This window comes from Macaca fascicularis, chromosome 2 (assembly GCF_037993035.2).
Source record: "Macaca fascicularis isolate 582-1 chromosome 2, T2T-MFA8v1.1".
In the NCBI taxonomy this organism is placed as follows: Eukaryota; Metazoa; Chordata; class Mammalia; order Primates; family Cercopithecidae; genus Macaca; species Macaca fascicularis.
The window spans coordinates 19,925,802-19,947,143 of NC_088376.1; the positions used below are offsets into that span (position 1 = coordinate 19,925,802).

Here is a 21,342-nt window from a genome sequence, read left to right on the forward strand (position 1 = left end):
AAGTTTACTCTTCAGCATTAAAGCACAAATAAAATAATTCATTAATTTGCCAAGATTATGTTTATAAAAGGGAGCATGCAAGAAAGAATATCACTCGTCTTTTACTTTTTATTTTTTTATTATTATACTTTAAGTTCTAGGGTACATGTGCATAACGTGCAGGTTTGTTACATATGTATACTTGTGCCATGTTGGTGTGCTGCACCCATCAACTCGTCAGCACCCATCAACTCGTCATTTACATCAGGTATAACTCCCAGTGCAATCCCTCCTTCCTCCCCCCTCCCCCCTCCCCATGATAGGCCCCGGTGTGTGATGTTCCCCTTCCCAAGTCCAAGTGATCTCATTGTTCAGTTCCCACCTATGAGTGAGAACATGTGGTGTTTGGTTTTCTGTTCTTGTGATAGTTTGCTAAGAATGATGGTTTCCAGTTGCATCACTCGTCTTTTAAAGAGAGAACACCAGCTACTGTCGTAATAAAAGAATGAGTTTTTTTTTGTTGTTCGTTTGTTTGTTTGTTTATTTTGCCTTTTGGGGACGGAGTCTCGCTCTGTCGCCCAGGCTGGAGTGCAGTGGCGCGATCTTGGCTCACTGCAAGCTCCACCTCCCAGCTTCACGCCATTCTCCTGCCTCTCGGCCTCTCGAGTAGCTGGGACTACAGGCGCTCGCCACCACGCCCGGCTAATTTATTTTTTGAATTTTTAGTAGAGACAGGGTTTCACCGTGTTAGCTAGGATGGTATGGATCTCCTGACCTCGTGATCCGCCCTCCTCGGCCTCCCAAAGTGCTGGGATTACAGGCGTGAGCCACCGCGCCCAGCAGGAGTTCTTATTTACATATAATTAAGAATGTTAAATGTGAGTTTAAATTCTTCATTAGGCCTCTCAAAGGAGTGTTTACTTTTAAAATAAGGATACACTTCACTTCGTTGAGGTGAAATACAAGATTTAAAAAACTGTATGTCTATGAAATGCACACATTTATTTATGATCACTAACACACTGTAATGAAGGCTGAAATCATTATTCAGTGATCACTTGATTCAACATGATATGTGTTTCAGAACTGAAGGAAAAGAAGTCCACAGCATGGAATGATGGAATTTCATTTGTTCTTCTGTTGGGAGAGATAATCACTTGCCAATTTGAGACATTATTTCTTCATAAACATATAGTGATTGAGCCTGATTCTTTCCTGCAATGTCAGTAACATTCAAACATATTTGTGTTATTACAAAGGCTATGTAATTTATTGGTGGGCACTAATGGCTTTAATGAAATCAGAAAGCTTCAAAGAGCAGAAATAATAACAGGAAGATTGCAATCAGTAAATTTTCTAATTCTTCATTCCAATTACAAATATTAGCATATTTTGACTTGTTAGCCATATTCATGTGTTTATAAAATAACGAACTTACATGAACAGATCTGCTTATAGTAGACCAATATTTGGTGCCATGTTCAAATTCAGGAAGAAGGATCCAAGCCAATGTGAGAGATTCAAATGTAAAGTTGCATTCGTGAGAAGTTCAATTAACTAAATAGTGAAATCTGAAGGAAATAGTGAACTCAGCCTTAGCCATATTGGCCTTATTGAATATGTCATGTTTTGCAGTATCATAACCTTTGAACTTGTGGTTCCCTCTGCCTGGGATGCTCTTTCCCAGATACATGCATAGTTCAATGCACAAATGTCTAACCTGAGAGGCCTTTCTGACACCCTGTCTAAAATATATAAAGCATCATCCCCCATCCTGTTTTGGTTTTCTTCCTAGCTTCCTATCTTCATTGATTCATTGCCCTGATCTATATCTATTTTTAAATTGTCTGTCTTCTCCATTAGACTTTACCTTGTCCCTTTATGTTTACTTCTTTTCTTAGCCCCTAGAAGAGTATCTGGTAGACATTAATAAATATTTGTTGACTTGACTAGAATGTAACTGTAAAGCATTGACATCATGTATTGAGACAAATATCTCAATGCTACTCCAGGCACTGTGAGAAATGAGACATATGGTTCTTTCCTCTAAGATGCTTATAATCTATTTGGTGAGACAAACCCATCAAATATTGCATTAGTTATCTATTGATGTGTAAGAAATTACCTCAAAACATGAGTGTGGGTCAGGAATCTAGGCAAGCCTTAGCTGAGAAGTTCTGGCTCAGGGTCTTTCATGAAGTTGCAGTCAAGATGGGTTGTGGTTGTCTGAAGACTTGACTGAGGCTAGTGGGATTACTTCTAAAAGAGCTCACCCACATGGCTGTCACATTAGTGCTGGTTGTTGGCTGGAGGCCTCAGTTTCTTACCACATGGACCTCTCTATAGGCTTGCTAGAATGTCCTCATGGTGTGCCAGCTGGATTCCTCCAGATGACTTCTCCAAAAGAGATCAAAGTAAAAGCTGCACTGTTTTTTATGACTGAGCCTTGGAGGTTACATTCTGTCATGTTTGCAGTATCTTAATGGTTACACAGTTCAGCCCTATTCAATGTAAAAAGAGACTACATGAGTTTGGATACCAGAAGTTGAGAATCATCTTAAATACTGGCTGACACACACATGAAATAAGTAATAAAGCATATGTGGCCATGTGTGAGGGCTAAAATGTGAAAACATTCAAGTTTCATCCAGTTTTGAGAACTTAGACTTACATAATTGGAAAGGCTAAGTTAGATGGCAAATTTAATCCTTACTTGGGCAAGGGTATTTGTTCCAGGCATTTTAATAACATAAACTTGATTTATTCATTTATTAAACAAATATTTCTTAAGCCCTTGCTTGCTGTGCTAGGTCAAAGGATTATAAAAATCCATAAATCCCAGACCCTGACTTAAAGTATTTATAATCTATTTTGTGTAAGGTAAAATTTATGAGCAATAATGGTTTTGAATGAATTTAAATACTTAGCACAAGGGCTGGGGCAAGAACCATCATCCAAAGCTAGACATTACAAATAGAGACTACAAACACACAAAATATGTGTATTTGTGGATGAAATATGTGAATGAAAAATGACATAGTTTTCATGCTCTCATTGCAATAAATTTCAATTTAATCCAAGAAAAGTGGATTTTAAAAATTATCAGCTAAGTAATTTAATATCAAAAAATTCACTGATCATGACTATGATACAGGAAGGAAAGCTACATGACCACTTTCATAAAAGGAATCAGTAAACACTGACTTCATTCTCTAAAGCACCTCCAAATCCCTACCCCTGTCCAAACTGGAATATAACTCTCTGGACCTTTAAATTCTATCAGTTCACCAAAATGTTTATTAACCCAATGACTCTGCACTAGTATTCATCACAACAGTGATTGGCAAAAAGGGCATTTAGCATTTAAATCAAGTGATGCATCGTTTCTTTTAACATTTAATTTTCCCCCGTTGACTGCCAGATTTATTCTTTTTGAAATTAATCTATTTTATTTATACATAATAGTTATACATATTTACGGGGTACATGTGGTATGTTGATATATATCCTTAAAATGTGATCAAATCCATCACCATGAACATTTATCATTTTATTGTGGTGGGAACATTTAAATTCTTATCTTTTAGCTACTTTGAAATACACAATTTTTTTTCAACTATAATCAACCTACTGTGCTATCAAACACTAAACCTTTTGTCTATCTAATTGTATATTTGGATCCATTAACCAATCACACTTTATGCTCTCCCCCACCTTTCCCAGACTCTGGTAACTATCATTCCATTTTCCTACCTCTGTAAGATTAATTTGTATAAGTCCCACATATGAGTGAGAGTATGAAATACTTATCTTTCTGTGCCTTGCTTATTGCACTTAGCATAATGGCCTCCAGTTCCACCAAGGTTGCTGCAAATGACAGGACTTCATTCATTTTTATGGCTCAGTAGTATCCCAGTGTGTATATATACAGTTATCCTTCTCCATTCACTTTTTAAGGCTCAGTAGTATTCCAGTGTGTATATATACAGTTATCTTTCTCCATTCTCTTGTTGGTGGACACCAAGTTTGATTCCCTATCTTGGTTATTGTGAATGGTGCTGAAAGAAACGTGTGTGTGTGGGTATCCCTTTGATACAGTGATTTTTATGCCTTTGGATAAATATCCAGTAATGAAATTGCTGAATTGTGTAGTAGTTATATTTTTAGATTTTTTAGAAACCTTCATACTGTTTTCCGTAATAGCTGTATTAATTTACATTCCTGCCAGTAGTGTTAAAGAGTTCCTTTTACTCTGTGTTCTCATCAGCATTTGTTCTTTTTTGTGGTTTGTAATAGCCATTTTAACTGGGATGAAATGATATCTCATTGTGGTTTTAATTTGCATTTTTCCTGATAATTAGTGATGTTGAGCATTTTTTTTTTCATATACTTGATGGCCTTTTGTCTTCTGTTGAGGAGTGTCTATTTAGAACTTTTGCCCACCTTTTAATCAGATTGTTTATTTTTTTAATTGTTTTGTTTTGTTTGCTGTCAAATACTTGAGTTTCTTATATATTCTGGATATTGGTCCCTTGCCAAATGAGTAAATATTTCCTCTCATTCTACAGGTTCTCAGGTTGTCTCTTCACTAAGTTGTCTCCTTTGCTATGCAAAAGCTTTTAAATTTCACATAGTCCCATTTATTTTTTTTGTGTGTTGTCCATGCTTTTGAATTCTTAATCTTAAAATTTTTGTCTAGAAAAAGGTCTTGAATCATTTACTTTATGCTTTCTCTTAATAGTTTTATAGATTTGAGTCTTAAGTATTTAATCCATTTTGATTTGATTTTTGTATATGGTGAGAGATAGGGATCTAGTTTCATTTTCTGTATGTGGATGTCAAGTTTTCCCAGCACCATTTATTGAAGAGATCGTCCTTTCATCACAGAGTGTTCTTGGTGCTTTTATAACAAATCGTATTATCATAAACACATGGATTAATTTCTGGAGTCTCTATTATATTTCACTTGGTCTCTATGTCTGTTTTTATGCCAGTACAATGTGGTTTTTATTATTATAGCTTTGTAGCATATTTTGAAATCTGGTAGTATGATGCCTCCAGCTTTCTTCTTTTAACTCAGAATTGCTTTGTCTATTTGACCTCTTTCTTCATTCTATGTAAATTTTATAATTTTATAATTTTTTTCCTATTTCTGTGAAGAATGTTATTGGTGTTTTGATGGAAATTGCATTGACTCTGTAGATTGCTTCAGGTAGTAAGGTCATTTTTAAAATACTAATTATTTGAATCCATAAACCTGGTGTGTCTTTTTACTTGTGGCTCTTCAATCTCTTTCATCAGTGTTTTGTAGTTTTGCAGGAGGTCTTTTACCTCCTTGGTTAAGTTTATTTCTAGGTATTTTACTTTATTACGTTTTTGTAGCTATTGTAAATGGGATTGCTTTCTTGATTTCTTTTTCATCTAGTTTGTTATCAGTGTACAGAAATACTACTCATCTTTGTATGCTAAAGTTGTATCCTGCAACTTTACTGAATTCATTTATTCATTCTAAAAGTTTTTGTTTTTTATTATACTTTAAGTTGTGGGATACATGTGCAGAACGTGCAGGTTTGTTACATAGGTATACATGTGCCACAGTAGTTTGCTGCACTCATCAACCCATCATCTACATTAGGTATTTCTCCTAATGCTATCCCTCTCCTAGCCAGCCACCCACCAAAAGGCCACAGTATGTGATGTTCCTCTCCCTGTGTCCATGCGTTCTCATTGTTCAACTCCCACTTATGAATGAGAACATGTGGTGTTTGGTTTTCTGTTCCTGTGTCAGTTTGCTGAGAATGATAGTTTGCAGTTTGATCCATGTCCCTGCAGAAGACATGAACTCATTCTTTTTTATGACTGCATAGTATTCCATTATGTATATGTACCACATTTTCTTTATCTAGTCTGTCATTGATGAGCATGTGGGTTGATTCCAAGTCTTTGCTATTGTGAATAGTGCTGCCATAAACATACACATGCATGTTTCTTTATAGTAGAATGATTTATAATCCTTTGGGTATACATCACTGATCCCACATATATATATGTGGGAATACTATGAACATCTCTATACAAATAAACTAGAAATCTAGAAGAAATTGATAAATTCCTGGACACCTACACCCTCCCAAGACTAAACCCGGAAGAAGTCGAATTCCTGAATAGACCAATAACAAGTTCTGAAATAGAGGCAGTAATTAATAGCATACCAACCAAAAAAAGCCCAGGACCAGATGGATTAACAGTCAAATTCTACCAGAGGTACAAAGAGGAGCTGGTACCATTCCTTCTGAAACTATTCCAAATGATAGAAAAAGAAGTACTCCTCCCTAACTCATCTTATGAGGCCAGCATCATCCTGATCGCAAAACCTGGCAGAGACACAACAAAAAAAGAAATTTCAGGCCAATATCCTTGATGAACATTGATGTAAAAATCCTCAATAAAATACTGGCAAACTGAATCCAGCAGCACATCAAAAAGCTTATCCACCATGATAAAGTCAGCTTCATTCCTGGGATGCAAGGCTGGTTCAACATACACAAATAAATAAATGTAATCCATTGCATAAACAGAACCAATGACAAAAACCACATGATTATCTCAATAGATGCAGAAAAGGCATTCGATAAAATTCAACACCCCTTCAAGATAAAAACTCTCAATAAACTAGGTACTGATGGAACGTATCTCAAAATTATAAGAACTATTTATAACAAATGACAAACCTACAGCCAATATCATACTGAATGGGCAAAAGCTGGAAGCATTCCCGTTGAAAACTGGTAAAGACAAAGATGTCCTCTCTCACCACTCCTATTCAACACAATATTGGAAGTTCTGGCCTGGGCAATCAGGCAACATAAAGAAATAAAGGGTACTCAAATAGGAACAGAGGAAGTCAAATTGTCTCTTTTTGCAGATGACATGATTGTATATTTAGCAAACCCCATCGTCTCAGCCCAAAATCTTCTTAAGCTGATAAGCAACTTTAGCAAAGTCTCAGGTTACAAAATCAATGTTCAAAAAATCACAAGCATTCCTATATACCAATAATAGACAAGCAGAGAGCCAAATCATGAGTGAACTCCCATACACAATTGCTACAAAGAGAATAAAATACCTACAAATACAACTTACAAGGGATATGAAGGACCTCTTCAAGGAGAACTACAAACCACCACTCAAGGAAATAAGAGAGAACACAAATGAAAAAACATTCCATGTTCATGGATAGGAAGAATTAATATCATGAAAATGGCCATACTACCCAAGTAATTTATAGACTCAATGCTATCTCCATCAAGCTACCATTGACTTTCTTCACAGAATTATAAGAAACTACTTTAAATTTCATAAGGAACCAAAAAAGAGCCTGTATAGTCAAGACAATCCTAAGTAAAAAGAAGAAGCTGGACTGGAAGCGTCATGTTACCTGACTTCAAACTATACTACAAGGCTGCAGTAGCCAAAACAGCATGATACTTGTACCAAAACAGAGATATAGACCAATGGAACGGAACAGAGGCCTGAGAAATAACATCACACATCGACAACCATCTGATCTTTGACAAACCTGACAAAAACAAGCAATGGGGAAATAATTCTCTATTTAATAAATGGTGTTGGGAAAACTGGCTAGCCATATGCAGAAAACGGAAACTGGACCCCTTCCTTACAGGTTATACAAAAATTAACTCAACACGGATTAAAGACTTAAGTGTAAGACCTAAAACCATAAAAACCCTGGAAGAAAATCTAGGCAGTACCATTCAGGACACAAGCATGGACAAAAACTTCATGACTAGAACACCGAAAGCAAGGGCAATGAAAGCTAATGGGACCTAATTAAACCAAAGACCTTCTGCACAGCAAAAGAAACTATCATCAGAGTGAACAAGCAACCTACAGAATGGGAGACAATTTTTGCAATCTATCCATCTGACAACGGGCTAATATCCAGAATCTACAAACAACTTAAACAAATTTACAAGAAAAAAAAAAACATCAAAAAGTAGGTGAAGGATATGAACAGACACTTCTCAAAAGAAGACATTTATGCAGCCAACAAACATATGAAGAAAAGCTCATCATCACTGGTCATTAGAGAAATGCAAATCAAAACCACAATGAGATATCATCTCATGCCAGTTAGAATGGCAATCATTAAAAAGTCAGGAAACAACAGATGCTGGAGAGGATGTGCAGAAATAGAAACATGTTTACACTGTTGATGGGAGTATAAATTAGTTCAACCACTGTAGAAGACAGTGTGATGATTCCAAAGGATCTAGAACTGAAATAACATTTGACCCAGCAATTCCATTACTGGGTATATACCCAAAGGATTATAAATCATTCTATGATAAAGACACATGCACATGTATGTTTATTGCAGCCCTGTTCACAATAGCAAAGACTTGGAACCAACTCAAATGCCCATCAATGATAGACTAGATAAAGAAAATGTGGCATGTATACATCATGGAATACTATGCAGCCATCAAAAAGGATTAGTTTATGTCCTTTGCAGGGACATGGATGAAACTGCAAACTATCATTCTCAGTAAACTAACACAGGAACAGAAAACCAAACACCACATGTTCTCACTCATAAATGGGAGCTGAACAATGAACACATGGACACAGGGAGGGGAATATCACACACCAGGGCCTGTTGGGGGTAGGGGGCTAGGGGAGGAATAGCATTAGGAGAAATACCTAACTAATATAGATGATGGGTTGATGGCTGCAGCAAACCACCATGGCACGTGTATACCTATGTATCAAACTTGCACATTCTGCACATGTATCCCAGAACTTAAAGTATAATAAATAAAAATAAATAAATACATTTCTCTCCTGACTTCTTCTTTTCCTCTGCAAATTGCAAGAAGTTCATTTCATAAAATTTAAGATTTATGGAAATTCATTATATGTCATAATAAGGAAGGGTCAACAATGAAGGAGACTAATGCTGATTAAATATTTTGGTGAACTTCCTGGTTTTTAAGTTATTTTGAGCCTGGGCCCAAATTCCAACTTGCTGCAGGAACATATCCTTAAAAATAGCATGTCTTTCTTGCAAAAGGCATTTGGCCATTTGCTGAAGTGCATCCAAAATGACAGAGAAACCAGCCACTACTCATCAAAACTAAGACTTTCCCCCACCTTTCCCTATTTAACTGAATGTCTATTAAGAAAGCAAAGTTATTTAAAGCCATTTCTAAAACTCAACAGTGAGCTGTACCTTAAAAGATAGACAGAAGAGCATAATGTTGCTCTTCTGATGGTTTCCAAAGATTAATTTTATAAATGAGAAAGAAGGAACTCTGATATTGAGGGGTAGTAGATTAAATAATATAAGAGAAAGAAAAGTCATCATTTCAAATGTATAGTTACATTTTATCTCAGTAATGATTAATTGCAATATACTTAAACACATACTTGGTTCTCTTTGCAAAGAGTAAAACGGAAGATCAAATTGATTTACAAACCACTTTCACAAAAAGAATCTCATTTATTCCTCACAACAATGCTTGGTTTACATAGTTCCATCCCCATTTTACACATGAGGAAACTAGATTATCATTCCACCACCCAGCTAGTTAAAAGCTTCATCAAGACGTTATAGATGGTAATCAATGGCGTGGGATCTGGAACCTGACAGAAATGTACTCAACTTCTGAGAGTTCTATTTACTGGTTATATGACTTAAGACAAGTTAGTAGGTAAAATAAGAACCCTGACAGGCTTTACAACTCAACATCCTATGACACAATATCAGAATGCTAAGGAATACATGAGGAAAACAAGGAGGACAGAAATACATACACACTTTACTTTGACAAATAAGATATTTCACTGTTATGGGTCTATCTCTACTCTCCAGTCTATGTGATTATTACAGAATCTAAAAATACTTAAAAGAAGCAACCCACTCAATGAGTCCTTAGTGATATGTTGGTTGTTTGGTGTCTTATTTGTTTTTAATATCTATACATGTGCTGCCTCCTTGATAAAGCAGTATGAGGCAACTCACAATAAAATTCACCACTGTGGTGATGCTCTCGTGCACTTCTCTCCTCAAGCTTTGGTTTTTATGTGCTTGGAATGCCCTTTTCCTCACCCCGTACTGCCAGAGAGAGCTAGAGCAGGAACTAAAGATAGGTGTGAATGCCCACACATTTCAGTGTACGTAAAGCAAGATCTAGAATGATATCTACTAAAACTGTTCATGAGAATTCCTGAAAAATGATGTAGTTTTTACTTTCTATATTGTTAGATTTCTTATAATGAATATGTTTAACTTCTCTGTATACACGTTAAATTACATTTTTCCACCTTTCTGATGATACCTTCAAAGACACTGATTCAGCAGGGAAGGGTCCAGGATTTTGATCTTCCAAAATTCCCAGAGACTCTATTAAGCAGTCAGTTTTTGGGTACCATGGTTGAAATAATTGTTTCTAGTATAAGTAGCAAGTGAAATTTTGTTTTACAAGAAAAATTTCAACTCTATTAAACAATTATTTAAAAAATTATTTCCTTTTATTTTGTAATAGTTTGATTCCACCACAAATATACATTCTCTAAGTCTATTAGATTTGAATTACCTCTGAGATTTATAATAGCTTGGCCAGCCATTTTAAGTTATCCATTTTTGAATAAACGGCCTAAACAATCATTGTAAAGCATATGTTTGTGAGGCAATTTCACAAATCATTTAAAAATTAAGGCAAACAAGAAATATATAAATACAACTATCAGGGTTTTTTAATTCTAAATTTTTAACACTAACTTAAATACCATTTGACTGGCTCTAAAAATCATGGCCATTCTCAAAATATGAAGTAGAAAGTTATTGCAAATATAAACTTTGGTATAATTTATATCTATTTCACCAAACATTTTTAAGGTTTTAACTTCAGATAAATATAAAGATGCCAATATTTTTATAATTAACTTAAAAATGTATAGTATTCTAAAACTCAGACATCAAAGCATCTATTTCTTTAAATTTATTAGTTATATCCTCAATACATTCTCCAGCTTTTAATTTTATCCCATCAATTACAAGATAGTCCTCTTCACAGTGGTTTTCAAACAGATTGCCTGCAGGAGCTTCTGGGCTGCATTTAGATAACTGCAAAACAACCATATAATTAATCGGAACTACGTCAAATTTACCTGATTACTGGAACAAAACATAAAGTAGTCAGTAATTCCGCAAGCCACATTAGCTAAACAAACTTTTCTGTTATTCTAGTGTTCAAATAATAGTCACTATATATAGTACAATGTAGGGTGAATGTGTTTATATAAGAAAAAGTCATTATTTAGGTCTGTGTCTATTCCCCAGCCTTATATATTTTTAGTTTTAATTTTATGCTTTGGAAAAAAGTGGTAATTCTGATTCTATGTGAGTTTTCTACATTGTTTTAGTTTTTACATTATTGTTATAGGGAATACAACTTAAAATGTAACTGTTTTAGTCACATTTTCTGTGGTCATGTTGTCAAAAGGTCATCTGCATTTCTTAAAAATAGTGATAATTTGCTCTTGCTTAGTGGGAAAGGACACTAGTAAAAACAATGCATATGTGGATTTATTTGCTTTATAACTTCAGAGCTTATTAAAGGTAGAGTTCACTTCCCATGTAATTCAAGGGAAAAAATGTATATGTAGTTCATATAAATATTTTCACATATCAAAAATGTACACTTTTATACCAATAATTTTTCAGTAAACTCTATTTTATTTGTATATGAATTATTCAATTTGTGAATTATTCAGGTGGATTTATAAAAATCTAAAATTTATTTCCTCCGATTGCTTGCCAAGTCAGGGCATGTCACCCAATGTTAATATTAGCTTAAGAAGAACATAATTAGGAAGGTGACTCTATGCAGGAAAATAATTTCATAAAACATTTCAATGACAAATAGAAATGAGTTTTGATTATCTATGTGTATAAGCTTTTTTCCATGTTGTTATTCTCATCTATTGATGTAAATGCCTGAGATAATCCACTTGAAACCTCATAGGTGAAATGAATGATGAAAACATCATCAAATTCACAACTTTGAAAACAGCTTATACAATGTCTGCTCAGAGAGTCAACGTGCTCAGGACTTTAAAATTCTTAGGGGTCTCTTCTTGGAGTATTTACCTTATAAGAGGCCACCTTCTCCTAAAAACAACATATCTCCAGCTTTAAGTGGAGTTGCTTTTGGGAGACAAATTAATTATTTCTAATAACAGTAAATAAATTCCAACATGTGATTATTTATTTACTTTTAAACTGAAATTTCTCCAGCTTTGCTAGTTGGTTTCACCGTTATTCTCCTCATTTAAAAGTGAACAAGAACCTAAATATCCTGAATCTGGCATGAATGCCAGACTTACAAAGCTCAGTATGCACAGTGCTTATGTTTCAGTAACCAGGAGGCACTCACCTGCCCACTAGCCAGTTAAAATAGCTAATTTTTACACTTCTGAAATGCTGTTTGAAAGAATAAAATAATACAAGAATCTAAAACAAAAGCAAGCTCCTGCCTGGTGATGGGTTAAAACTATGTATTTTACCTTAAGAAATAAAAATCAGAAGTATTTCTCTGTTCTATCAAGGACTACTTATAATGGCAAAACAGAAGTCAATTCTGTGCCTGTAAAAGCTCCAGGACATCGCTCTAAAGATCAACCTGGCTGTATTTTTGAAAAGAAACTGCTAACACTGAAAAACACTACACAAAACCATATGGTATTCAAATAAAACACACATTTGCTGAAAAAGAATAATTTGTATATTAATTATACGTATGTAGGATGTATGATACCAATCTACAGGTCTTATTCTGCAAAAGACCCATATATAGTAAACAAGTCTTTTTTTTTTTAGAAAGGAATCCAACTGGAAAAGTAGCATTTACAACCCATGCACATTCAGGTAAAAATTGATATTGCTGATGCTGATTAAGAAAGTTATGTTTTTCAACTCAGTAGGAGTTTTTAATGTTAATATTACTTTCCTTTAGCACATTCATCTCCATAGTAGTACATTCTGTATATTTTATTAATTTCTAACTCAATAAAGGACATGTTTACGAATAATCTTTATTTTTGTTGACATTCTGAATGAAATCATACGACTGGGCAGTCTGCTTAACGGTGTAAACCCCTTTGTCCATTTATAAATCCATCTTTTTCTACATCTTGGAACAGACAGACTTGGAGATAGGCAGTTGTTCAAAGTGTGAATGTGGGAAAAAGAGAGATGAAGTAAGAAAATCTAAGCACTTATTCCCTCTAGCAACTGCCATTGCCAATTCTCATCTGTAGTAATAGCCAAACCTGGGGTGTTTGTTCCTATGGAAAGCACTTTTCCTGGTTTATCATATTTTATCCTCAAAACAATCCTCTGAGGTAAGTGATAAGCCACTTTTTCAAATCACATAAGTCCTTATTGGCAGGACCAGGACTGGGACACAGGATTATATTTCAGAGTCAGTGTCAATATGCTCTCTCGACTCCAGGCACACTGCATATCTAAATAAATGAATGAATAAAGCCTTAGGGTTACAGAACTCCTCACTGCCATTTTTTTCCTAGTTAGGGAACAGCTGCACTGGCACATGAAAGTGTCTACCCTATGACTTCTTTTTCTCATACCTACCACATCACTGCTCTGTACTAATGGCAGAGCCTTGTATCACAAACTCTCATTTTATTTGCAGAGACATTGAATAAAGTAAGCATATTTGGCCTTTCTGAGTTCAACATAGAAAGCCAAATGAAAGAAATAAAAAAAGGATGAGTCTAGATATAAATAGTAAAACTTATTCCAGTGAAAAATTCTACCTCCAGTATGTTAATGATAAGGTTTGTCCCTGTAGAGATTATCTCGGTGCATAGCCCAGACAGGGCAGATTTTCCAGTGAGCTCTTGTTATCTTGGCCCCCTCTCCTGACTGTAAAGATTGGTAGCAAGGGGGAATTCTCTCTGGAGTGGCCTACTTCAGCTACAGTGAGCATCATCCGTCTTTCTTCGCTCCAATCCCAAAGACTTAAAATTAAAAGAACTCCTCTGCTTAAACACAGATTTTTTTTTCAAATACTGATAGATGTGTTTTGATTTCTTAACAGGCTACTAGTTTATTATTTACCTCATGATAACCAAGGACTCAAATTTCAGACATAAAAATAGTTTTTTATATATTTAAAATGTACAATGAGGAAAAATTCTGTTTAAATAATTTGAAGTTGTTATTTAGGTCTGAAAATAATTATCAATATTACCTTTTCTCCCGTATTTATTTCCTCTCCATATCCTTCTTCAGACTCATCAGGTATGACTGTGGGTTGCAGTGCTTGCTGTAGCATTTGCTCCAACTCTTTTAGTAAAACTTCCGTCTCAGATACAACTAAAAAAACCATGATTAATACAGTAAAAAATGCTACATCTCACTTAATTCAATCTAATTCATAATCTTAACTACTCAGAAAGAAGAAATCTTTTAAATGCTACAAGGTAAAATATAAATGTTTCATATAATTTTCTTACATGACTTCTTCCTGATACAAAATTATTATGAATATCAACGTGAATCTTTTAAAATTCTTCCTCAAAAAATGTAGGTAATAGTCTTGCTATGTATAAACCATAAAGTAGAAGTGAAATATCAAAAGCTTATTAGAACTTTTTTAAATTAGGGGCTAAAGGCACCAAACTAAATTATATTATTTATAGAAACAGCATCAGCAAATTTTTTTCTAAAGGGACAGAGAGCCAATATTTCAGGCTTTGGGAGCCAGATGGTCTGTGACAACAACTCAATTCTGTTATTGTAGCACAAACCATTGACATGTACATAAACAAATGAGAGTGGCTATGTTCCAATAAAACTTTATTTACAAAAACAGGCAGCAGCTGGTGACCACAGTTTGCCAATCTCTACTACAGATTATTAAACTACTGTTAAAAGGAAAAGTTTTGTAATTAAGTGGCTAGGCTGAACACAAGCTAGTGCCTTCCTAATCCAAATGGCAACACATCTTAATTGCTTAATCTATTTTTTTAATACTGCATTTATAAAAGTCTTTTTGTATTATAAAAGTCACCGTGACATGCTCATGCCTGTAATCCCAGCACTTTGGGAGGCCGAGGTAGGTGGATCACGAGGTCAGGAGATCGAGACCATCCTGGCTAACATGGTGAAACCCCATCTGTACTAAAAACACAAGAAAATTAGCCAGGTGTGGTGGCGGGTGCCTGTGGTCCCAGCTACAAGGGAGGCTGAGGCAGGAGAATGGCGTGAACCCAGGAAGCGGAGGCGGAGCTTGCAGTGAGCCGAGATTGCGCCACTGCACTCCAGCCTGGGTAACAGAGCAAGACTCCGTCTCAAAAAAAAAGGAGAAAAAAAAAATCTGGTAATTCATTGACCTTGCTGAGATAAAACAATATCCCCACCAAAGAAATAAAAGCCTACTATAACTGTAGACTTAACTATTGATTAAAAATATGCATTTGCATTTTTGACTTAAATAAAACAAACATTTTCATTTTATAGAAGGCCTAGTGAAGCCTTTGCTTCAAAGAAGGGAGGCCACATGCCTGTTGTCTTGCACCAGAGGCAGATGGAGCATCTGAGAAGCTCTTCCAAAGACAACGTAATTCAGAGAGAAAGGCCGTGAGTACACATCCCTTCATCTTCCACTAGTTAGTAAAATCTAACATACCACCTTCTATTATCTGCAGTTCATGGGCAAGTCAGCAAAAATCCCACCTAGTAGAGCAGCTGAAAGGTCATGGAACATGAAAATACCCAAGGAGGACATAAGTAGGAAAATTTAAAATTCTGCTAAAGTACTTACGAAATAATGTTAAATAAAATCATAGCAGGTTATGAAATAGGTTTTCATTTCTTGGTTCTTGTCATTACAGTACTGGAAAAGCTACTTTTAGTTTATATTTTTCACAACACAGGTTTGTCTTGAAAATAATTTTTCTGTCAATATTTACTGCTTTCCCCAAGCACTTTCATATTCAATCAACAAATATTTACTGTTTACCTACTAAGGGGCAGGAACACAAGAAAACAGGCATAGGCTAATAAGCCTTCCTAGCTATCACCTCCTCCTAGTCAATTTTAGGTTTTCTCTATGGAAAACCTCTTTCAAAATAGTTTGAAACAAGCTTTTTGATAAGCAACTCCACATCTTATAAAAAGTTCTCATGTTTAAAAAAAAATAAGCAAAACCTGTAATTAACATGTTAGTTGCATCCACATAGATCTATGTTCTAGGGTTACTGCTAAGGCCTAAGAACACAGAATACAGAATGCTAGATTCTAAAACAGTGGCATTCAAAATTGTGTGAGCATAATAATCACCTGGAGAGTTTATTTAAAAATATAACAATGCCATGTCTATCAAATCAGGATTTTCTAGAGGAATGTACGTTTTTTATTGAAGCACTTTTGTTAATAAAACTAACACCCTCTTTAAGACAGATTTCTTATTTAGTAACCTGACTATATAATGACTAGTATAATAGTCATTATGCTATATAATAGACTATATAATAGACTATATACCTGACTAGTACATGACTAAGAGAAAATTTAATTCAAGGAAATAGAAACCTAAAGAAAATTTAAAAGCTCTGGTATGTAAATCAATAACAAAAATGATTCATTAATATTTTTCATATATATGTGTATATATACACACACGTATATATGTGTAAAAATGTATACATATGTATACATGTGTATATGTGTATATATACACACACACACACACGACCTTTTATTTTCCTTCAAAGGACTACAACTACATTCTGTGGAATTAAATAGATGACTGCTCATGGTTATTTTCACACCAATTCCCCAGTTCCACTCACAAATGTTAAGTTTTCCTACTTTACATTCTGAGTCTATGGAAATTGACAATGACATTTAATACACTGTTGAGATGATAGATTTGAAGCTATACTGTAAAAGAAAAAACGGCAAACAAACACCTTTATATTTCTAATGTTAGGCTAAAATACAATCAATTTATGATAATAAATATCATTGCCAAATGGCATTGTAGGCTCTTTTCAAGTGATCTGAAGAAATACGTACACTGCCTTTTGATCAAAATTAGACAAAGTAATGGATGACTTCATAAGTCAACTAGGGTTTACAACACCAACCTGACTGCTGTCCGTTTCTGCTTCCAGAGTAGTGGGAGGTTTGCTTTTCTAAATAAGTATTCCTATATTGTAAATGAACTTAAAAAATAATTCTCAAAAAATAGCAGTTATTGTAATCTACAAACTATGTTATCAAAATTGGTCAATGATATCCTCCAAAGATACGGACAAAATGAATGCCTTTGCTGACTGCATGACCAATCATCTTCTATCAACACTGATTATCTTGTAGTTTCTCTGACTTGTTTCAATTTATTGTTGAGAGTGAAGTGGTAGCATTACGGCTACTCTATCACTCAGAGAAAGTTAAAAAGAAAAAAAAAGAAATGAAAGAAAAAATACGTATCTGTAATAGCAAAGTCCATATCTAGCTTTTTTTTTTTTTTTTTTTTTGGAGATGGAATGTCACTCTGTCACCCAGGCTGGAGTGCAGTGGCATGACCTCAGCTCACCGCAACCTCCGCCCCCCGGTTTCAAGCAATTCTCCTGGGTCAGCCTCCTGAGTAGCTGGGACTACAGGCACACGCCAGCATGCCTGGCTAGATTTTGTATTTTTAGTAGAGACAGGGTTTCACCATGTTGGCTAGGCTTGTCTTGAACTCCTGACCTCAGGTGATCTACCTGTCTCGGCCTCCCAAAGTGCTGGGATTATAGGCGTGAGCCACCACGTCTAGCCCCATATCTAGCTTTTAAAAATTAATATGTAGAAAAATAAATCAGTGTTGTTTTTCCATTCCTGATAAGAAATAATTCACAGTTTGTCTCAATAACTCAGTCACTATTTTAGAAACTTTCAAATATATGTTTATGGAGTTTTCTTTCACCTAGACTTACCTATTAAATGTTTAAGAAGCTGTTTCCTCCTAATAGAGTTCGGATATGTGTCTCTGCCCAAATCTCATGTTGAATTGTAATCTACAGTGTTGGAAGTGGGGCCTGGTAGGAGGTAAGTGGATCATGGGAGCAGATTTCTCACGAATGATTGAGTACTATCCCCTTGGTACTGTCCTTGTGATAGTGAGTGAGTTCTCATGAGATCCGGTCATTTAAAAGTGTGTGGCAACTCTCCCCTCTTTTGTTCCTGCTTTTGCCATATGACATGCCTGCTCCCCCTTTACCTTCTGCCATGATTTTAAGCCTTCTGGGAAGGCTCCCAGGAGCCAAGCACCATGCTTCCTAGAAAGCCTGCAGAACTGTGAGCCAATTAAACCTCTTTTCTTATAAATTACCCAGTCTTTGGTATTTCTTTATAGCAATGCAAGAACAGACTAACACATTCTCTTATATAGTAGCTACTGGTTGGGTTACCCCAAAGCTGGCACTGAAAAAAAAAATCCTAAATAAATTTGCAGGGCTATGTCAATGTTGAAATTCGGAAGGTATTTTAATAAAAGAGAAGAGTGATGAGGAGGAAAAAGTACTTGGTTTTGTTTTCTAAAAGAAAAGTGTTAGAATCTAAAAGTTTTCCTATTTTACATTCTGGGTCTAAAAAAACAAGTTATTTTTTAAAAAATAATTACTTCATCCTTTCTGTAACCCAGGGTGGAGTGCAGTGGCGTAATCATAGATCACTGTAAGCTCAAACTCCTGGGCTCAGGTCATCCTCCCACCTCAACTTTCCCAGTAGTTGGGACTACAGGCATGTGCCACCATGCCCAGTTAATTTATTTTATTTTCTCAATTTTAGTAGAGATGAGGTCTCACTGTGTTGTCCAGGCTGGTCTTTAACTCTTGGGCTCAAGGGATCCTCCCACCTCAGCCTGCCAAGGTGCTAGGATTACAGGCATGAGCCACTGCACCTGGCTTTCCTTTCTTTTAATAACACTACAACGACTGACTTATTTAGCCAATTGAAATGCAATGCCATAGCATCCCCTGGGAGTGACTTCAAGGAAAAGGGAATATATCACTGATAACTCCTCAGGGTTTAATGGGCTTTGAACATGACTGCCAAAGTTCCACATTGCAAATAAGCATTTTACTGCTTTTCAAGACTAAAGAAAATGTAGAAGGAGGAAATTCCCTTTGAAAACCAAAACTTTCTCCCTGCATTCCACATTCACTCTACTGTGTTCTAACCGAGGACAATTTAGTTGGAAGCCCCAGGCTTCTGCTTTTCTTTCTTCTCTCCCTTTGGCACTCCTAGGATCCCAGTAAGTTTGGAATGAAGAAGTCTGGATTGAAATGTATAGTTGTTGGTATTTCTTCTCACAGCTGCTGCTTTATTTATTTATTTATTTATTGAGAGGGAATCTCGCTCTGTCACTCTGTCGCCCAGGCTGGAATACAGTGGCGCGATCTCATCTCACTGCAACCTCTGCCTCCCAGGCTCAAGTGATTTTCCTGCCTCAGCCTCCAGGGTAGCTGGGACTACAGGTGCATGCCACCATGGCCAGCTAATTTTTGTAGTTTTAGTTGAGATGGGTTTCACCATGTTGACCAGGCTGGTCTTGAACTCCTGACCTCAAGTGATCTGCCTGCTTCAGCCTCCCAAAGTGCTAGGATTACAGGCATGAGCCACTGTGCCTGGCCTGGTGTGTTATTTTAAAAAATTAAATACATGACTAAGAGAAAATTTAATTCAAGGAAATAGAAACCTAAAGAAAATTTAAAAGCTCTGGTATGTAAATCAATAACAAAAATGATTCATTAATATTTTTCATATATGTGTGTATATATACACACACGTATATATGTGTAAAAATGTATACATATGTATACATGTGTATATGTGTATATATACACACACACACGAGAGCTTTTTTTTCCTTCAAAGGACAACAGCTACATTCTGTGGAATTAAATATAGGTTAAAGAACTAAAAGCAGGACAGGCTTTCACATACCCATGTTTTCCTTTGATAAGGCATCATCAGAACAAACATTTTCAAAAGCGCATTTTAAAATTGCTTTCCTAGAAAAAGAATTTGACAGATTTAGTTTCAAAAGATCAATCATGTATATTTAAATGGCCATTTATGTCTATTCATTGGTAACTGTAGATTATAAATACATATATTTTCTTAAGGTAATTCTCTTGGTTGTTTTATGTAGTAAGAAATTATGCTGCAGTGAAAAACAAAGAAGACTAATATTGATTTGAGTTCTCACTAGGTGCAAAGCATTAACAATTTACCAAGCACCTTACACTGGCTTTTTCATAATCCTCCTCCAAAACAACTACTAATTGTTACTGTCATTATATAAAGAAACTGAAAATTTGAGATATCAGAGAAAAATGAGAAGTTTGACAACTTAGGTAAATGGTGGAACATGGCAGAACTAAACTCGGTCAGACTGCAAAATCCATACTGTTTCCATGACTCTATGTTGCTGACACAGAGTCAGAAAAAAATTTGCTCAAATGTACTTTCTCTAACCATAAGATCTTGAGAAAGTCACTAACTTCTCCAAGCCAGGAATTCTTCATTTTTTAAAATGGAGATTATAATATACTTCCTAACTATTTGATAGGGCTAGTGTGAAGTGTAATGAAATAAGGCAGTGAAAGTCCATTTTTAAACTTTAGTTATTCATCTTCTGAAAAAGCACAAGGAAGAAGAAAAGGGCTACCTATTAGTGTCAGTCCTTGTTTTTGAGTAGGACCCCTCCTAACACAGCACTGATTACCATTCTTTAAAAAATGACTGGTTCAATGACAAACACTAAAACTTGTCATCTGTGGCTTATTAGTTCATTATGAAAACCTGTTTCTGGTTTAAATTACCTATTTTTAAACTAAAAACCTGATTCTTTTCTGATTGCTCATAAGATATTAATCTCTAAGTCCCATTTCAAAATATTTCATAAATATAAACCTTTTTCCCTACTTCTAAGACTACTACTTATAATTCTATTAATTCTTTTAGAAAACTGTAAACACAGTATTTTCCAAGTGAAACAGAATCAAGGATTATGAGAAAGGTCATGCAACAACTAAATCCAATATATATTTCAATTTTATCATAATACTATTTAATTTCAAAAAGTATACCTTTTCCTTTTTCTAAGTTTGGGCTTCTTCTTTTCAATATTATTTTTAGAAATCTGCTTCTGTAAAACAAAAACAAAAATATGAGTTAGTTCATATAGGACTAAATCAGCTTAGTAAAATAATGGGCCCCATGCAGTTCAAGTAATTTGGCCAGAAGAAACACCCTGG

At 35.2% G+C, this 21,342-nt stretch overlaps 1 protein-coding gene across 2 annotated transcripts in view; it reads right to left on the minus strand.

The window, feature by feature from the left end:
- Positions 1-9,482: 9,482 nt before the first annotated feature.
- Positions 9,483-21,342, minus strand: part of ZCWPW2 (zinc finger CW-type and PWWP domain containing 2) — a 159,521-nt gene continuing 147,661 nt past the window's right edge. Inside the window, exons 8-11 of one of the 2 annotated variants that reach the window (XM_015445012.4) lie at positions 21,175-21,233; positions 20,027-20,094; positions 14,280-14,404; positions 9,483-11,128 (exon numbers count right to left, since the gene is read on the minus strand). In XM_015445012.4, the coding sequence (XP_015300498.3) occupies positions 10,967-11,128; positions 14,280-14,404; positions 20,027-20,094; positions 21,175-21,233 (414 nt within the window). In that variant the 3' untranslated portion in view covers positions 9,483-10,966. The remainder of the gene's footprint in view (positions 11,129-14,279; positions 14,405-20,026; positions 20,095-21,174; positions 21,234-21,342) is intronic. The other variant, XR_012430625.1, reaches the window with a different exon arrangement.